Source organism: Lissotriton vulgaris, chromosome 7, assembly GCF_964263255.1.
Source record: "Lissotriton vulgaris chromosome 7, aLisVul1.2, whole genome shotgun sequence".
NCBI lineage: Eukaryota > Metazoa > Chordata > Amphibia > Caudata > Salamandridae > Lissotriton > Lissotriton vulgaris.
In genome coordinates, this window is record NC_141695.1 from 366,686,552 (window position 1) to 366,706,803 (window position 20,252).

The 20,252-nt window shown below is 44.6% G+C and overlaps 1 protein-coding gene across 2 annotated transcripts in view; it reads left to right on the forward strand.

Moving 5' to 3' along the window:
* The window catches only part of LOC147701659 (transmembrane channel-like protein 7), a 475,400-nt gene that overhangs the window by 397,649 nt on the left and 57,499 nt on the right, over positions 1-20,252 (forward strand). For both annotated transcript variants that reach the window (XM_086930288.1, XM_086930289.1), the window contains exons 14-15: positions 7,396-7,551; positions 10,978-11,056. In XM_086930288.1, coding sequence (XP_086786414.1) covers positions 7,396-7,551; positions 10,978-11,056 — 235 coding nt within the window. The remainder of the gene's footprint in view (positions 1-7,395; positions 7,552-10,977; positions 11,057-20,252) is intronic.

The window sequence follows — 20,252 nt, forward strand, 5'->3', positions numbered from 1 at the left end:
TCCTAAAATAGTTACTATGTTAGCTTCAACAGGAAGCACTAATAGATAAAATAAAGCAGGTGCTCGAGCACCTGCTTTATTTTATCTATTTGTGCTTCCTGATGAAGTTAATTTAGTAACTATTTTAGGATGGCGCTGGCAGCTTGCCGGCGCCATCCTAAAATAGTTACGGGATGACACATTGGACAGCTTACTCAAGGGACCCCTGTGCACATCGGTGCGATTGCATAGTAACACACACATAGTCGCTGGAACTAGTTGTAGCTCAAATTCAGTGACTCATTCTTCAGCCCAAAAACAATCGTGAGCGTCGTCGAGGCTGGGCAGGTGTGCCTTCTTCCCAAATCTACAGTCGAAAATCAGCTGTGATGCTGGATAGAGGCCTTTGAATCCTTGACTTTCACGAGCGCAATCCTTGTGCTGTTCCTGTGACCAGGAGCTTCTTTCTCTTGATCTGCTGCTCTGATCGGTCTCTGACCTTTTATACACACAAGAGGCATGTGAACTCGCATGGAAGCCCCGCCCGTTTGGCCCCGCTCACACACTTGCGGTGTGCACCATCTTCCCGCCATTTACCCACTATGATGGACAGCTCACTCAAGGGACCCCTGCGCCCTTCGGGGCGATTGCATAGTAACACACACATGGTCGCTGGAACTAGTTGAAGCTCAAATTCAGTGACTCATTCATCAGCCCAAAAACAATCGTGAGGGTCATCGAGGCTGGGCAGGTGTGCCTTCTTCCCAAATCTACCGTCGAAAGTCAGCTGTGCTGCTGGATAGAGGCCTTTGTATCCTTGACTTTCACGAGCGCAATCCTCGTGCTGTTCCTGTGACCAGGAGCTTCTTTCTCTTCATCTGCTGCTCTGATCGGTCTCTGACCATTTAGACACACAAAAGGCTCTTGAACTCGCACAGAAGACCCCCCCATTTAAAAAATCCGCAAAATCTGCGGATTCGCAAATTCGCGGATTTTGCGAATCCGCGAATACGCAAATCCGCAAATTCGCGGATCGTGGATCCGCGAAATCCACCCATGCTTACTTTTATATAGACCACCAGGTCACTCAGGACCATTCTTTACTAATTCTATAGCACCACTTGCCCTGAGATTTAACCAATTTCTGGTCCTAGGAGACCTTAATGTCCATATGGACAAGCTAGAGAGCTTGGAGGGCATTACACTACGTGAGACTCTGAACTCCCTGAATCTTCTACCCTTCATAAATAGACCCCCCATGAGAAGGGACACACATTGGACCAAATCTTCTCGAATATCTCTGGCCAGGCTGAGGAGCCCATCCCTCTTGCCTGGACTGATCATTTCCTGTTAAAAATCACGATGGTTAAAATTAGGAAACCAGCACTTACCATCAAAAAACCCCCCCTTCTCAAATTTAGAGCTCTCCACAAGCTAACCCCGGAGGCCCTCAGCTCTGTGCTACAGGTGCATCCTCTCGTTAGTAGTAATAAATTAGAGTTGGATGCTCCCAATTTGGAAAATTGGATAAAACAAGGTGTGGAGACCTTAGCACCTGAGACTCTACACCCTCAACGGACAATACATCGCTCTGCCCCTTGGTTTAATGAAACCCTACGCAAGTGCAAAAGTGTCTGTAAACAGCTGGAAGGGTGTAGAGGAAAATTTTTAGCAATGATAGCAAATCACTTTACAAAAAAGAACTAAAAATTTACCACCAGGAAATTCTGGAAGAAAAGAAACGGTTTTTTGAAGCAAAGATTGAGATATCAGCCAATAAGAGCAAGGAAATATTTAAAATAGTTAAACACTTTACTTCACCGCCAGCAGCAGCCTCCAAATGCGAAGCCTCGGAAGCCTGGACACACAAAATTGCAGATTTCTTCCACAATAAAATAGTCGATATACAGACATCCCTTGAATTTTCCTCCAGTGCACTGGTCAACGTGCAACCTGCACATGCCAATCTGCCATCTAATGCCACTTTTCTCCAATTTCCCCCGATTACGTTAGCACAATCTCTTACGATTTTGAAGAACTTAAAATCTGGCTCACCGGCTGATCCCTGCCCTGCCAAAAGATTGGCATCGGTGGCCGAGGTCATTAATGCCGAGGTCAATACTGTGCTGAACTTATCTCTGAGTAGTGGCCAGGTTCCAGCTATTTGGAAACAAGCCAAAATTCTGCCGTTGTTAAAGAAGCCTACGGCAGATCCTCTAATAGTGTCTAAGTATAGACCTATTTCACTCCTGCCTTCCATAGCGAAGGTTATTGAAAAATACGTGAACTCTGTTACTACAGAAGTCATGGAGTTGAACAATTGTCTCCATCCGAGTCAATCAGGATTCCGTGCTAATTTTAGCATGGAATCAGCCCTTCTTGAAATATCGGAATCTATCAAAGTGACTCTTGACTCAGGAGGGAGAGCGGCCTTAATACTGTTGGATTTATCTGCCGCTTTCGACACCGTGCCCCATGATAGACTCCTACAGAGACTGAGAGACTGTGGTGTAGGGGGCACGGTGTTGAAGTGGTTCGCCTCGTTTTTAGAAGACCGAAGGCAGGAAGTTTGGAATCCGCCTTTCTCCTCCCATATGCCTCCTATAAAAGTGGGTGTTCCTCAGGGTTCGTTCTTGAGTCCACTATTGTTTAATCTTTACATGGCTCCCCTCGCCCTTCTGGTTGAAGAGGCTGGAGCTATGATTATATCCTATGCTGATGACACCCAGCTTTTGTTCACTTGTAAAAAGGGAGAGGTTCTTGATGGTGACAAAATCCATAACTGTCTGAGACAGGTCTTTTCCTGGTTTAGTCAAAACGAGCTCCAGTGCAACTCCGCTAAATCAGAAGTGATTCTTTTTGGAGCTCTGGATCAGGAAGTCTGAAGACAGTGGTGGCCGCCTGATATGTCCCCCCCACAGACCTCTGTAGGAGTAGCCAAAAACCTAGGGGTAAAACTGGACAACTCACTGAACAAGAAAACCCAAGTCCAATCAGTGGTCGGCACTTGCTATGGAACCTGGAAAATGCTTCAAAAATTGTTACCCCTTCTGTGTCTCTCCCACAGAACGACTGTGGTCCAGGCCCTTATTACCTCCAGGCTGGACTACGCTAATGTCCTCTGCTTGGGCCTCCCAGAATCCCTTCTTAGTAAACTCCAGGTCGTGCAGAATGCGGCATCCAGAGCCATTCTTATGTTGGGCCCTAGATCCCACATCTCTCCCCATCGTAAGAACTTACATTGGCTCCCCATCCGCCGCAGAATTCAGTTCAAAGCCCTGACACTGGCTTTTAAAGCCTTACATCGTATTGGGGCAACCTACATTAGGAGAAGAGTGAGCTACTACACACCTGGTAGAGCTCTAAGATCATCTCACCAACATCTGATGAGTGTGCCTAAATTCGCTCGTTCCCGCATTGGAGGACGGTCCTTTCAAGTCCAGGGAGCACACCTTTGGAATGAACTCCCTATAGCAATCAGGCAAGCGTCCGACATCTTGTACTTCAGGAGACTACTGAAGACATGGCTGTTTCAGCAGTAATCCTCTGCTCCGCCTTTATGCGCGTGCTTCCTGCTAACGCTCTGCTTCTGCTAGCGCCGGGACACTCTTCTGAGTAGCTGTGCGCTCTACAAATATGGGAACTAATAAATAATTCGGCAGTAGAGGTGCTTAAGTGGATCTGAGTGTTTTTTGCCTGAATAAAGTAATGATCAGCTTTCTGGTTTAAATGAAGTACATTCAGGTTTATGAGGCAGACCTGAGGCATCATTGTGATGTCAGGGAACTTCCAGCTGTCAGATTTTGAGAAAGCATCTGATGTTTCAGGATGTAGTCTCCTGTAATCCTTCACTCAGGACAGTTGGGAAGGGAACCCATTTAACAATAAATAAGCATCAAAAAGGCAAGAGAGGTAGTGCCGGCATTCAGACGTTTTCTACTACCACCAAATTACTGGTCATTCTGTTGATTGGGAAGGAGGGGGCTGGGCATGCAATGATATTGTTAGAAGGACACTAGGGTCATTGTGGACATTGCTAAATTAGCCTGAGCTCTGCAGCCATGATGCTGCTTTTGTGCATGTTACTACATGACTTTATTTTGCAAGACTTTGTTTATGGCTTTTACATGAGAACTGTCTGCTTTTCACTTTCTCTGCTAGTTCCTGGAGTTTACTCTAAATCACAACGTGCAAGGTCGATAAACAATGCCCCTTGTTATTCTGTTATGGTCAGTCCCTAGCACCTAGACAAAACATGCTAAGAGATGCACTGATGGAAACTTGTGCTTTAATATTACGAGGATGCATGTTGTTCAAACACAAACTTGCAGAGAGACTTTTCCACGGAGAAGAGCTATGCTGTTGCTATGATGTAAAACTTCCATCTAGGCACTAAGTCATGCGGTCTGCTGACGAAGTCCAGAGATCTTCCTTTATATAATAAACTTCACCTTACCAAGGCGAGGGTGGTTGGGCCTTATAGTCCTTTTCCCACTGTCTGTATATGATGACATCCCCCTTTATATTCTATGGAATTGTAACAATGCTGATGTTAGATTTATGCATTTCGTTGCTGATAATGGCTTGCATACTGCATTATTGAGCATGATAGTTAAAATAAACATTTTGAACTATAACATTGACTCTGATCATTCTTATTGTGGACAAGTACGGGTGTGTGAGCGAAAGGGTATGTCTTGCTGCTGTGATTCCTGAGAGAGTCAGGAATGTTGTGTTCTAGGTTGTCTAATCATTTGTAGCTTCGTGATTATGTAGAACAAATGAGACACTCTAGCTAGTCAGTTTTGGGATTTTGGTTCCTAAGGTGGTAGGAAGGTACAACCCCTCTACACAGAGGTCCTGTTTTCCTGCACATAATTCTGTGTATGTGCAGAATACCCGCAACAATAGAAAGCAGTAACAGTATGATACCCTGCTTATTATGCAGCAATTGGTAGGAGCAGTGCGGGGTGCATAAACTGCATATAAGCAACCATCATGAAAATTTAAGACAAAGTATACTGCAGGGTTATATATAGGAGGGGTTATAAGTTAAGGGGTACTGAGCATAGGATGCATATTTCCAGGGTGTCAGTGTATGAGATACATTTCATTAATGTTTTCCAGCTGCCTTCTAACCCTGCTTACAGGGTTAGAAGGCAGCTGTGGAAATATGTGGTGTTACACAGAACAGAATGCTTCAACAGTCTCAATACCCAAGACCCTCCCACCCCACATTCAACCACTGCACAGTACTATGCTGGAACCCACCAGACTATACTTAGCTGGACCCCCCTCACCATGGACGACACCCTCAAGATAATGAAGAGCATCTGCTCTGGAGCACCCTCGGACCCCGGCCCGCATCACATCTTCAACATAGCAGGCAACACCATCGCTCCCGAACTGTGACACACCTTCAGCTGCTCCATCAACTCCGCCACCTTCCTTGAAGACTGGAAACATGCAGAGATCAACCCCTTGCTGACAAAACCCTCTGCCTCCCCGACAGACCCCCAAGAACTTAGGACCTATCTCTAATCTTCCCTTCCCAGTCAAGTTCATTGAGAAGGCCATTAACGCCCAACTGTCTGAGTTCATTGCAGGTAACCACATCATGGACCTCTCTCAATATGGCTTCCAAAGCAACCACAGCACCACAACCGCTATCATTGCCGCCACAGATGATGTCCACGCCCTCCTCGACCGAGGCAAAACTGCAGCACTCGTCCTCTTGGACCTCTGGGCTGCCTTCGAAACTTTCTTTCACCACACCCTATGCACAAAACTCGACGACACTGGCATCCATGAAAAATCCGGGAATGGATCCACTACTTCCTCAGCCCTCATCCTCTTGGACCTTTTGGCCACCTTTGATACTTTCTCTCACCGCACCCTACGCACAAGACTTGAGGACGTCAGCATCCATGACAAATCCCTGGTATGGATCCGCTTCTTCTGCTCTTTCCATACCAGCCAAACACAGAGAGTCAGACTACCTAAGTTCCTATCGGAAACCCACAAAGATCAGCTGCTGAGTGCCTCAGGGCTCCTCCTGAGCCCCTCTCTTTTCAACATCTACATAGCCCGCTCACAGCCATCATCAGGAACCATGGACTCTACATCATCTCCTAACCAATGACACCTAGCTGATTCTCTCCCTCGCCAATGAACCCACAGTCACCAAGAGCAACTTTCATGATGGGATGAAGGCTGATATCACCTGGATGAAAAACAGCTGCCTCAGGTGCAACACAAAGAAGACCAAAGTCTTCAACCTGAGCTCTACCCCCTCCACCTGGGACAACTCCTGGTGGCCCATAGCACTTGGAACTCCTGCAAACCCACAGACCATGCGCAGAACCTCAGCATCATCCTGGACTCCATGCTCACCATGAGCCGCCAGATTAACACCATCTCATTATCCTGCTTCCACATGCTGCGCCTGCTCCAAAAGATATTCAAGTGGAGCCCCACCGAGACGATAAAGATGGTTACCTATGCCGCATTCATCAGTAGCAAAATCGACAACAGCAATGCGCTATATGCCAGCATCACCCAGAAACTCCTCAAGAAACTGCAGAACATTCAGAATGCCTTCCACCAGACTTATCCTCAACATCACCCATCACAGCCACCTCCCCGCTCACCTAAGAGACCTCGACTGGCTCCCAGTCAACAAAAGAATCGCCTTCAATCTCCTCACACACACCTACCAAGCTCTACACGACGCTGGACCTGAATACCTCAACCACCAGCACGCATTCCACATACCTACCAGAGACCTCCACTCAGCCCAACTGGCACCAACTACCGCCCCACATATACACAAGACCACAGCCGGAGGAAGATCCTTCTCCTACCTTACAGCAAAAACCTCTCGTGCCTACCCCCACTTGGCCCTCTCCCCAAAACTCAGCGGCTAGAAAAAGAAACAGAAACAATAATATACCTGGTTTATTATAGTTTTATTTTTCATGTATAAGGCTGCTGGCAGGGCGGAGGCGATTCTCCTACGCCATTATCATGCGTTAACGGAGGCTACTTTTTACTAAATCAAGCCTAAATCACACAGCCCTACTGCAGCTCAATTCCACTACTGTCAATCAGTTCCTAGACGTAGATAACTGTGCAGTATGCCCTCTATGTGCTAAGCTGTAACCCTTAATGTTTTGAGGGCATGTTCCTGGCATGCACCACTAAATATCATGTGTTCTGCTATGGTTCAAATTTTGCCTCAAACAGACACGAAACTTCTAATTTCTATTATGGTAAGCCTGCAGCATTCTTCATTCATAGTGACATATATCAGCTTTTCGTCACTTGGGAGGAAGAGAGGTTGGGTCAGAAAGCCCAGAGTGATATTCTCTCTGCAGCTGTTGCCCTCAGTACTCATGAGTTTATCTTTGTTCTTAGAATTTCCCCTTCTGGGGCTTGCGGACCCTTTCGTGGTGGAGAACTGATTTGGAAGACAGTACCCACTTCTGTTGAGAAACTCCCACAGACTGCCAGCGAGTTCCTCTTCTTTATTGGCTCACAATCCTTTGCTGTTCCCTTCTTCTTCCTCAGCTGGTAAGTTCTACCTCCACGAAGGCCCATCTTTAACTCTTTGTTTTTTCCACTGTTCAGAGTCCAGCTGAATGAAATTCTAAAATAAAATGTAAATAAATGAGCTAGCTGCAGCGAATTGAGAAGCTGAGTTTAATGGTTCTGTACTGGACATTAAAATCAGAAATTGCGTTTCCCTCTGGTTATAGTATACAACATATTTTATGTTTGTTGACACACTGGAAGGTTTTCCTGTGCCTAGTTGTTGTGCATCCCGGAATATCGATGTAGGAATTTCTATGGCACAACATATTGCGGACACAGTGGACCTCATTAGGAGCTAAGGTGCTATTTATTGCTCCGATAAATAACTATGCCACGGGGCATGTGATGTATCAGGTAGGATAAATTACACCTGCTAGGAGTTCATGGGGAATAACATGCAGATTCTTACATATAATGCACCAAAATCCGCATGATACGGTAAATACTGTACATTTTTCCCAATTAGATTTCGGCAGGTTTGACTGGGCAAAATTTAAAGAAGGTTCGGTTATTTAATTTAAATTTAATTATCTGAAGCATTAAATATCTTAAAACTCGTAATATCACTCCATGCAGAACAGGGGTCAACACATGAGTAGGAATATTATGAGGAACTCGTAATTAGGACCAGTTTCTAAAGATAAAATATTGAAATGTAAGAAGTATAGAATAGATTATATATATATATATATATATATATATATATATATATATATATATATATATATATATATATATATATAAATATATATATAAATATATATATATATATATATATATATAATATAAATATATATATATATATATATATATATATATATATATATATATATATATATATATATATATATATATCTCCTCCAGGTCTCCTCCCCCAGCCGGGAAAGAAGTAGCAGCACTCACTGGGTATTAACAGTATTTCCTTTATTTGTTCCTTACAGACGCGTTTCGGGTCAAGCCCTTTTTCAATGTGACAACAAGAATGTTGCACAGGAACCATTTTTAAACGCAATGCGTGATTTCAAGAGGAAAGTGAGATAGGACTACCCTTAACAATTCCCGGGCGCCATGTTGGAATGTGCAAAACAAGCAAAATATTTCATACTTATTCGGCAAACAAAATTACTTAACATTCAAGCTTTTAAACTGAGTATTACTAATACATTTAGCCGTGAATCGGCTAGTCAAATTCATGTCATATTGCACTGATATTTTTCAAAGAGCAATTACATATATTAGCTTATTGGCATTCATATTGACAATTCTAAATTCTTTATACATCCATATCTCGCATACTGGATACATGTAATTTTGCTCTTTACTGTAACTTTCATAAGTAATATGATGTTGCCTGATATACAGAACATTCCCTTAGAATCTTGCCGTGGATCGGCTCAGGCGGCTCCTATCACTAGAAGCCGCCAAATTACACCTGAGGCAAATAAAATAAAAAATAAATAAATAAAAAAAATAAACTAACTGTAATCGTGCCTAGGCCAACTAAATAATTCTTGAGGAATTTGTTTTGCCCTGAGGTGTTGCGTCAGGTGTAATTTGGCGGTTTCTAGTGATAGGAGCCGCCTGAGCCGATCCACGGCAACATTCTAAGGGAATGTTCTGTATATCAGGCAACATCATATTACTTAGGAAAGTTACAGTAAAGAGCAAAATTACATGTATCCAGTATGCAAGATATGGATGTATAAAGAATTTAGAATTGTCAATATGAATGCCAATAAGCTAATATATGTAATTTCTCTTTGAAAAATATTAGTGCAATATGACATGAATTTGACTAGCCGATTCACGGCTAAATGTATTAGTAATACTCAGTTTAAAAGCTTGAATGTTAAGTAATTTTGTTTGCCGAATAAGTATGAAATGTTTTGCTTGTTTTGCACATTCCAACATGGCACCCGGGAATTGTTAAGGGTAGTTCTATCACACTTTCCTCTTGAAATCACGCATTGCGTTTAAAAATGGTTCCTGTGCAATATTCTTGTTGTCACATTGAAAAAGGGCTTGACCCGACACGCGTCTGTAAGGAACAAATAAAGGAAATACTGTTAATACCCCGTGAGTGCTGCTACTTCTTTCCCGGCTGGGGGAGGAGACTTGGAGGAGGATTGTTACAAGGCGTACCAACCGTGTTTGCTGCACCCACCGCTAGTGCCCCGTCACTTTGGTACAAACAGGAGCTCGGATATATATATATATTTATATATATATATATATATATATATATATATATATATATATATATACATACATACATACATACATACATACATACATACATACATACATACATACATATATATATATATATATATATATATATATATATATATATATATATATATATATATATATATATATATATATATATATATATATATATATATATATATACATCATCAAGGTGCATAGAACTGGAGTTAAGATTAGAACAGCTATACTTGCCCCATATGCACATACCTTTTTATTGTTTGCCCCTCTATTTTCTGTCCACAATATTGGTGTACCTCGATGTTCCTAGCCTTGTTATTCTGTTGTACAATTTGACGTGTTGGCATAGTTAGCACTCAAGAAACCCTCAATACAATGATTTGGTTGTGCTGTAGAATCAGTTGGTGTTCAAATTAGGCCACTACCAAACTGTGTAGTTAAATATATTTTCCTCTATCGCAGAGCTTTTTTTTCCTCTTGAAACTAAGAGTTTTGTTTTACCTTTTTGCATATTTTTTGTCTAGTTGACTACAGCTCTTTCAACATCAACCCATATTGTTTGTTTTTCTTTCTTATATGGCTTGAATGTAATAGTCTTTTACATATAATATATTTAACATAATGTGGAAAACGAATGCAGTGTGCTCTTTTAGTGATTGTTGCTTTAATTATTCCAGTTTGAAATTTTGAATTTAAACCTATATGAAAATGCAAGGTTTCCCTGATTGGGAGGAATAGCTTAAGCTTTGCTGAGGAAATATATGTGGTGTCACAGACGTTGTCATGGTCTTCTGTGATTTTCTCTGGGGATGAGTATCAAAGGAGGGTTAGTTATGTAATAGACGCAATAGAAGGGGTCTGCGTTCAAAAGGTCAATGAGAAGAAATGTATGCAGACAGAAGTGTATACAGAAGGAGTGGTAACTGCTGTTAGTGGGGGTCTAAACAAGAAATAGTATTTGCATTACCAACCTAAAACATTGTAGTTGTATCCTTGCATATGGTCGTCTGCAAGTTGGCTTATTGAGTCTTGCTTTTTTGCAATTGTTGGTGTGTTTATTTGGATAACCAGTTTCATTGTAATCCTTCTAACACCCACTAATCAGTGTTAAGGTGAAAACTTTGTTTATTTCCTGCAGTAATAGGTGACTTTTAAGTTTCTCTTTATTTTCTTTAGCATCCTCATGTTATACCTCATAACCCTGGGAAACTCGTATGGCATTTTAGTAGGGGAGCTGAAAGCACACCTCCAGCTGGTAAGTAGGAGAATTAAGTTCACAGCTTCTGCCTCCCTGCTGATCTGTCTGTTCCTTAATAGAATAGTAAAGGATTGGAAGCTCAAATGAAACCGTGAACTGACAATGCCAACACCTCTGGTTTATAAATGTGTATCTCTTGGGTTAGTGATGGGTTTAGTTACTAAGTGAGTGATCACATATGCATTCTGTCTATTGTCCCTGCACTCATGCATCCATTTATCCACCCACTAACGTATTCTTGCCCTCACACAACCACAGTGAAATACACACACAAACTCGAAAACATAGGCATGGTGGGCATATGCTTGCAATAACAATATGAACCCAGCAGCTGGGGGTTGTCTTACAATAGTATCTTAACAACAATAGTATTGTACAGTGTATTATTGTCTTATCCTTCCATCATGGCCGACAGTTTTAGAACCAACTAGTTATCCAATTTGTAAGGCAAAACTGTATTAACACTATGGATAATATGAGTGCATGATGGTCGCCTCGTTTAGAGGGAGTGGCCATGCAGGATCCAGAGCGCTATCGATTAAATGAGCAAGTGGCCCATTAGCACTGTCTGTGGAGTGGTAGTTTGCTTTCAAAAAATGAATTTAAAAATTGAGACGGAAAGAAAGGAAATTGTATATGTAAAAGAAGGGCATTTATCACAAAAAACGGCCCAACCGGCCCTGGCACTGAAGCACGCTTATTTTTGCGTGAACGTGCACATCTGATCAGACAAATGCAGTTACTCACTGAGCAAAATTACCACTGGCTTAAGTCGGCTGACCCATTCTCCAATATTGAATTCTGTCATTAATGGAAACATAGTGTAAATGACACTAAAGCAAACCAATGGCAAAAGAAGGCTGGCCCAAAAAAATGTTTGTATGTCAACAAAACAAAACACGTTCTATTGCGTTGTATTATTTAATGGATGATACCCTATGAAATGAAATAAGTACAACGTATGTTCTAATCATAAAAGGTGAATTCCTTGTGAAACAGAGTTCAAGGTATGAATTAGAAATTGTAAAGGATGACTTCTTCTGAAAAAGAAAGTGCAATATATGAGTTCACAATCCTTAATAAATTCCCTTTTAATATTTAAGAGCAGATGTCTATATTCTTTAACACATGTGGTGTGCTAGAATGTCCCTGATCCCAGTTCAGTCTTTTGTCAAATGTCCAGAAAGAACAGCAAAGGTTTCGAAAAGTCCTGGTTGCAGGAACTATGAATTAAGTATAGCAAGGCTGCTATTGACCACGAGGAACTTATAAATTATGCATTGAAGATGGCCACCAACATTTGCAATTCTCATAAGAGTCCTCTGTTTCCTAGGACATGTAGTCCTCCTTGTCTTCGCTCAGGTATAGCACATCCATCTAATCCACAAGATCTCTGACCAATCCATGCTGACACTCTATGCATCCTGCTATTCTCTCCTGATCCAGAAGGCATGCATGTTCAGGAGATGTTGAATAGTGCTTCTCCATATGTGATCAATACACAGAGGTAAGCATGTCCCGTACATAGTTACCAGAATGCAAGGCAAAAAACAACATTGGATGGGCTACTCAAGCATGGCACTGGCTGATGTAAGATGTCTGAAAGACTGTTGCACGAAGGGATATAGAGACCCATCAACCAAGGAGCTAGAAGGAGACCAGAAGATTTAGGGTGACCAGGAGCAAACAGGGAGACAGCAACTTCAAGGAGAATATACATGAACAATGGACCCAGGAGATGATTGCAGCCAGAAGCTGAGGGTAACCTTCAGGCCAAGAGCTAGCTTCAGGGAAATCAGGGGCCGCAGCATGGACAGATTGTGCAATAAGCCTAGATTCTGAAGTGGCAGAATAGATATGAATGGGACTACGAGTGCATTAAAGTTTTGAGCTGCAAGGAAATGTAGAGGCATTAGCTGTAGAGAAGTTTAGAATTGCAGAAAGGATAAGGTTATACACTGAGAGCCAGCATCAGGAAGATGACCTCAAATAACAGGGAGGCTTAAAACTAAAGAGGCACCAAGGATATGATTGGAGGGGCCCAAAACCTGTGGGTAGAAAAAGAGCTAAAGGGAGGCTAAGAACTGGAGAGGCAGATCAGGAGTGCCGGGTCCCAGGAGCTTCAGGGACACAAGCTACCACGAAGCAGTCGCATAGGGCCATTAGTCACTAGAAGATTTAGTCTAGTCTAGTCACTAGAAGATTTAGTCACACCAAGAGTTCCAGTGAGTTCAAAAGCTGCAAGAAATCCAGGATCTGTAGTGGTAGAAAATGTGAGAGGAGCTTATGGAAGCTGGATACAAGAGGTGCAGGGATTGGAAGGCAATGGACCTAGGAGAGCAGGCCAACTGGTGGATAGTGACATTTGAGAGACACCATAAGCTAAATACAGTCTTCAGCCTAAGCTCTGCTAGAATGCTAGGGTCCACTGGACAGCGGTACAAAAGGGGTTGGTGATGGACGGAGCATCTGAATCAATCAAACACTCACACCCAGTGAAAAGATCTTAGTTTAATCCATCACCGTTCTTTAGCCCACTCTGCCACCCCAGTTCAGAAATGGCTATATACAAATCAGTCTGACCCTGTGCCTCATGGGAACAGTCCAGCCCGAACTGCCAAGCCATGTCTTCCCTGGACCGGAAACAAGCTTCCGAAGACCGGTTTTTGGCATTCCAGCCGTCTTCAGCCCAGCTTGCTTGAATCCAGTGGCAAAGTGAGCAAGGGACTCAGGTCTGAGCATACCCTGCCACACTTATGGCGGCCAAAAGCGGTACAAAAGGGGGTGGTGATGCACGGAGCATATGAATCAATCAAACACTCACACCAAGTCAAAAGATCTGGGTTTAATCCATCACCGTTCTTTAGCCCACTCTGCCACCCCAGTTCAGACATGGCTATATGCAAATCAGTCTGACCCTGTGCCTCATGGGAACAGTCCAGCCCGAACTGCCATGCCATGCCTTCCCTGGACCGGAAACAAGCTTCCGAGGACCGGTTTCTGGCATTCCAGCCGTCTTCAGCCCGGCTTGCTTGAATCCAGTGGCAAAGTGAGCAAGGGACTCACATCTGAGCATACCCTGCCACACTTATGGCGGCGAAAAGCGGTACAAAAGGGGGTGGTGATGGACGGAGCATCTGAATCAATCAAACACTCACACCCAGTCAAAAGATCTGGGTTTAATCCATCACCGTTCTTTAGCCCACTCTGCCACCCCAGTTCAGACATGGCTATATGCAAATCAGTCTGACCCTGTGCCTCATGGGAACAGTCCAGCCCGAACTGCCAAGCCATGCCTTCCCTGGACCGGAAACAAGCTTCCAAGGACCGGTTTCTGGCATTCCAGCCGTCTTCAGCCCGGCTTGCTTGAATCCAGTGGTAAAGTGAGCAAGGGACTCACGTCTGAGCATACCCTGCCACACTTATGGCGGCCAAAAGCGGTACAAAAGGGGGTGGTGATGGACGGAGCATCTGAATCAATCAAACACTCACACCCAGTCAAAAGATCTGGGTTTAATCCATCACCGTTCTTTAGCCCACTCTGCCACCCCAGTTCAGACATGGCTATATGCAAATCATTCTGACCCTGTGCCTCATGGGAACAGTCCAGCCCGAACTGCCAAGCCATGCCTTCCCTGGACCGGAAACAAGCTTACGAGGACCGGTTTCTGGCATTCCAGCCGTCTTCAGCCCGGCTTGCTTGAATCCAGTGGTAAAGTGAGCAAGGGACTCACGTCTGAGCATACCCTGCCACACTTATGGTGGCCAAAAGCGGTACAAAAGGGGGTGGTGATGGACGGAGCATCTGAATCAATCAAACACTCACACCCAGTCAAAAGATCTGGGTTTAATCCATCACCGTTCTTTAGCCCACTCTGCCACCCCAGTTCAGACATGGCTATATGCAAATCCGTCTGACCCTGTGCCTCATGGGAATAGTCCAGCCCGAACTGCCAAGCCATGTCTTCCCTGGACAGGAAACAAGCTTCCGAGGACCGGTTTCTGGCATTCCAGCCGTCTTCAGCCCGGCTTGCTTGAATCCAGTGGCAAAGTGAGCAAGGGACTCACGTCTGAGCATACCCTGCCACACTTATGGTGGCCAAAAGCGGTACAAAAGGGGGTGGTGATGGACGGAGCATCTGAATCAATCAAACACTCACACCCAGTCAAAAGATCTGGGTTTAATCCATCACCGTTCTTTAGCGCACTCTGCCACCCCAGTTCAGACATGGCTATATGCAAATCAGTCTGAACCTGTGCCTCATGGGAACAGTCCAGCCCGAACTGTCAAGCCATGTCTTCCCTGGACCGGAAACAAGCTTCCGAGGACCGGTTTCTGGCATTCCAGCCGTCTTCAGCCCGGCTTGCTTGAATCCAGTGGCAAAGTGAGCAAGGGACTCACTTCTGAGCATACCTTGCCACACTTATGGCAGCCAAAAGCGGTACAAAAGAAAAAGGGGTGGTGATGGACGGAGCATCTGAATCAATCAAACACTCACACCCAGTCAAAAGATCTGGGTTTAATCCATCACCGTTCTTTAGCCCACTCTGCCACCCCAGTTCAGACATGGCTATATGCAAATCAGTCTGACCCTGTGCCTCATGGGAACAGTCCAGCCCGAACTGCCAAGCCATGTCTTCCCTGGACCGGAAACAAGCTTCCGAGGACCGGTTTCTGGCATTCCAGCCGTCTTCAGCCCGGCTTGCTTGAATCCAGTGGCAAAGTGAGCAAGGGACTCACATCTGAGCATACCCTGCCACACTTATGGCGGCCAAAAGCGGTACAAAAGGGGGTGGTGATGGACGGAGCATCTGAATCAATCAAACACTCACACCCAGTCAAAAGATCTGGGTTTAATCCATCACCGTTCTTTAGCCCACTCTGCCACCCCAGTTCAGACATGGCTATATGCAAATCAGTCTGACCCTGTGCCTCATGGGAACAGTCCAGCCTGAACTGCCAAGCCATGTCTTCCCTGGATTAGAAACATGCTTCCGAGGACTGGTTTCTGGCATTTCAGGGTATCTAAAATACTACCCTAGACTACACTAACCCCACAACACTACCCTAAACCCTAAAACACTACCCCCAGCACGACCCTGCCCCTACCCCCAGTCCAGTCCTGTCCTGTCCCTACACTGAAAAACTACCCTGCACGACATCCCAACACTACCCTAAACCTTAAAATACTACCCTACACTACACTAACCCCACAAGACTACCCTAAACCCCAAAACACTACCCCCTGCACGACCCTGACGCTACCCCCAGTCCGTTCCCTACTCCCAAACACTAACCTTCACGACCCCCTATACTACCCTATACCCAAATACACTACTCTATACTACAGCTACACAACCGGTCACAAAACCCCACTTACCTCTCTCTCCTCGTGGATCACCTTCTACTGCTCCATCTTCCTACGTCTTCAGCGTCGTGCTACGTTATGTAGAAACGGAAGCGCCTAAATAAAAACAACAATGTGGATATCCTGCGAAGTAATGGTCATGCGCAGTAAAATATTGCGAAGTAATTGTTTTTGCATACTAACAATGCAAAGTAAAGGCAATCCTAAGTAGTGGCCGCGTAGAAAAGGTCACCCACCGGCTGGGAGATGCTGAGCAGAGGGGATCTGCAGTGGCAGTTATGTGGTAGTGGAAATGGTAGCCCAGCTTCAAAGATGTCAGGGGCCACCTGGGGCTAAATACTGTAGTGGTCGAGGAAAGGGAATCCATGAGCTACTGGTGCTCTAATGTTGCGGGGAAGGCAGATACTACTGTAGAAGAACAATTGAGATGGAGATCAAGGAGGTACAGTGAAGGCAAGAGCTACTGTGATCACTAGTGCTACAAGAAGTCCTCAGCACTTGAGCTGCCAGATCATGTGGAGACTTAAGCAGCTTCTTAATTCAAGGAAAACAGACATTCTATTGGCTTATCTCACCTTTCCAAATGTCTGACCCACTGCACCCCTGCTTCTACCCTCGCATATTGCATCACTCATGACATGTTCAGTGATTAAATTGATAACATTCTTCCTAACATTTGCTATGACATCATTGATAACAACACTGTGCATAGCGAAGATGTGAGTTAATGTTAATTTAGGGCACAAGTTATAGGTACTTGAGATAAATATAACTGGTACATTTCAGTGGTTTTGTTAGTTTAAAATGTTATGTTTCAATTAAATGTTTACCTAACTACAATGTTCTTTCAACATTTGTTTTTTTCAGTGATTTCTACGTTTTTGAACGTAAAGTAAGCTATTAATATATTTCCTTACTATAACGTCACTTTAACATTTTTCTTTTCAGTGATTATATGTTTTGATGGCTGCTAAGATTGAGAAAAGCCTGAACAATTAAATATGGCTCGCTGTGGTACCTGGCTAGGCCCAGTAGAATATTTACAACAAGGGGTGGTGAGGGACAGAGTCTCTGAATTAAGCAGAAAGCTCTCACCCAGTCAAGAGATCAGGGCTAGATCCAACACCGTTTTTTAGCTCACTGCACCATCCCAGTTTCAGAACCTGGCTGTATGCAAATTAGTCTGTTCCTGTCCCAGTGCATGATGGGAACAGGGCAAACCAAACTACAAAAGCCAATTCTTACACTGGGAAGGAAACAAGCTCCCGGGGACCGGTTTCTGGCATTACAGCCTTCTTCGGCCCGGTTTGCTTGAATCCTGATGGTGCAATGAGCAAGGGTCTCACATCTGAGTATACCCTTCCACGCTTAGGGTGGACAAAAATATTTACAACAAGGGGTGGTGAGGGACAGAGTCTCTGAATTAAGCAGAAAGCTCTCACCCAGTCAAGAGATCAGGGCTAGATCCAACACCGTTTTTTAGCTCACTGCACCATCCCAGTTTCAGAACCTGGCTGTATGCAAATTAGTCTGTTCCTGTCCCAGTGCATGATGGGAACAGGGCAAACCAAACTACAAAAGCCAATTCTTACACTGGGAAGGAAACAAGCTCCCGGGGACCGGTTTCTGGCATTACAGCCTTCTTCGGCCCGGTTTGCTTGAATCCTGATGGTGCAATGAGCAAGGGTCTCACATCTGAGAATACCCTTCCACGCTTAGGGTGGACAAAAATATTTACAACAAGGGGTGGTGAGGGACAGAGTCTCTGAATTAAGCAGAAAGCTCTCACCCAGTCAAGAGATCAGGGCTAGATCCAACACCGTTTTTTAGCTCACTGCACCATCCCAGTTTCAGAACCTGGCTGTATGCAAATTAGTCTGTTCCTGTCCCAGTGCATGATGGGAACAGGGCAAACCAAACTACAAAAGCCAATTCTTACACTGGGAAGGAAACAAGCTCCCGGGGACCGGTTTCTGGCATTACAGCCTTCTTCGGCCCGGTTTGCTTGAATCCTGATGGCGCAATGAGCAAGGGTCTCACATCTGAGAATACCCTTCCACGCTTAGGGTGGACAAAAATATTTACAACAAGGGGTGGTGAGGGACAGAGTCTCTGAATTAAGCAGAAAGCTCTCACCCAGTCAAGAGATCAGGGCTAGATCCAACACCGTTTTTTAGCTCACTGCACCATCCCAGTTTCAGAACCTGGCTGTATGCAAATTAGTCTGTTCCTGTCCCAGTGCATGATGGGAACAGGGCAAACCAAACTACAAAAGCCAATTCTTACACTGGGAAGGAAACAAGCTCCCGGGGACCGGTTTCTGGCATTACAGCCTTCTTCGGCCCGGTTTGCTTGAATCCTGATGGTGCAATGAGCAAGGGTCTCACATCTGAGAATACCCTTCCACGCTTAGGGTGGACAAAAATATTTACAACAAGGGGTGGTGAGGGACAGAGTCTCTGAATTAAGCAGAAAGCTCTCACCCAGTCAAGAGATCAGGGCTAGATCCAACACCGTTTTTTAGCTCACTGCACCATCCCAGTTTCAGAACCTGGCTGTATGCAAATTAGTCTGTTCCTGTCCCAGTGCATGATGGGAACAGGGCAAACCAAACTACAAAAGCCAATTCTTACACTGGGAAGGAAACAAGCTCCCGGGGACCGGTTTCTGGCATTACAGCCTTCTTCGGCCCGGTTTGCTTGAATCCTGATGGTGCAATGAGCAAGGGTCTCACATCTGAGAATACCCTTCCACGCTTAGGGTGGACAAAAATATTTACAACAAGGGGTGGTGAGGGACAGAGTCTCTGAATTAAGCAGAAAGCTCTCACCCAGTCAAGAGATCAGGGCTAGATCCAACACCGTTTTTTAGCTCACTGCACCATCCCAGTTTCAGAACCTGGCTGTATGCAAATTAGTCTGTTCCTGTCCCAGTGCATGATGGGAACAGGGCAAACCAAACTACAAAAGCCAATTCTTACACTGGGAAGGAAACAAGCTCCCGGGGACCGGTTTCTGGCATTACAACCTTCTTCGGCCCGGTTTGCTTGAATCCTGATGGTGCAATGAGCAAGGGTCTCACATCTGAGAATACCCTTCCACGCTTAGGGTGGACAAAAATATTTACAACAAGGGGTGGTGAGGGACAGAGTCTCTGAATTAAGCAGAAAGCTCTCACCCAGTCAAGAGATCTGGGCTAGATCCAACACCGTTTTTTAGCTCACTGAAATGCCAGAAACCGGTCCCCGGTAGCTTGTCTCCTTTCTGGTGAAGAATTGGCTTGGTAGTTTAGTCTGCCCTGTTCCCATGATGCACTGGGCCAGGGACAGACTGATTTGCATATAGCCAGGTTCTGAGCTGGGATGGGGCAGTGAGATAAATAACGGTGATGGATCAAGCCCTGATCTTTGGACTGGGTAAGAGTGGTCTGTTTAACTCAGACACTCTGTTCATCACCACCCCCTTTTTGTAAATCGTTTTTGGCCACTATAGGTGTGGCAGGGTATACTCAGACATGAGTCCCTTTCTCACTGCTCCATCAGGATTCAAGCAAGCCGAGCCGAAGAAGGCTGAAATGCCAGAAACCGGTCCCCGGTAGCTTGTCTCCTTTCTGGTGAAGAATTGGCTTGGTAGTTTAGTCTGCCCTGTTCCCATGATGCACTGGGCCAGGGACAGACTGATTTGCATATAGCCAGGTTCTGAGCTGGGATGGGGCAGTGAGATAAATAACGGTGATGGATCAAGCCCTGATCTTTGGACTGGGTAAGAGTGGTCTGTTTAACTCAGACACTCTGTTCATCACCACCCCCTTTTTGTAGGCCCAGT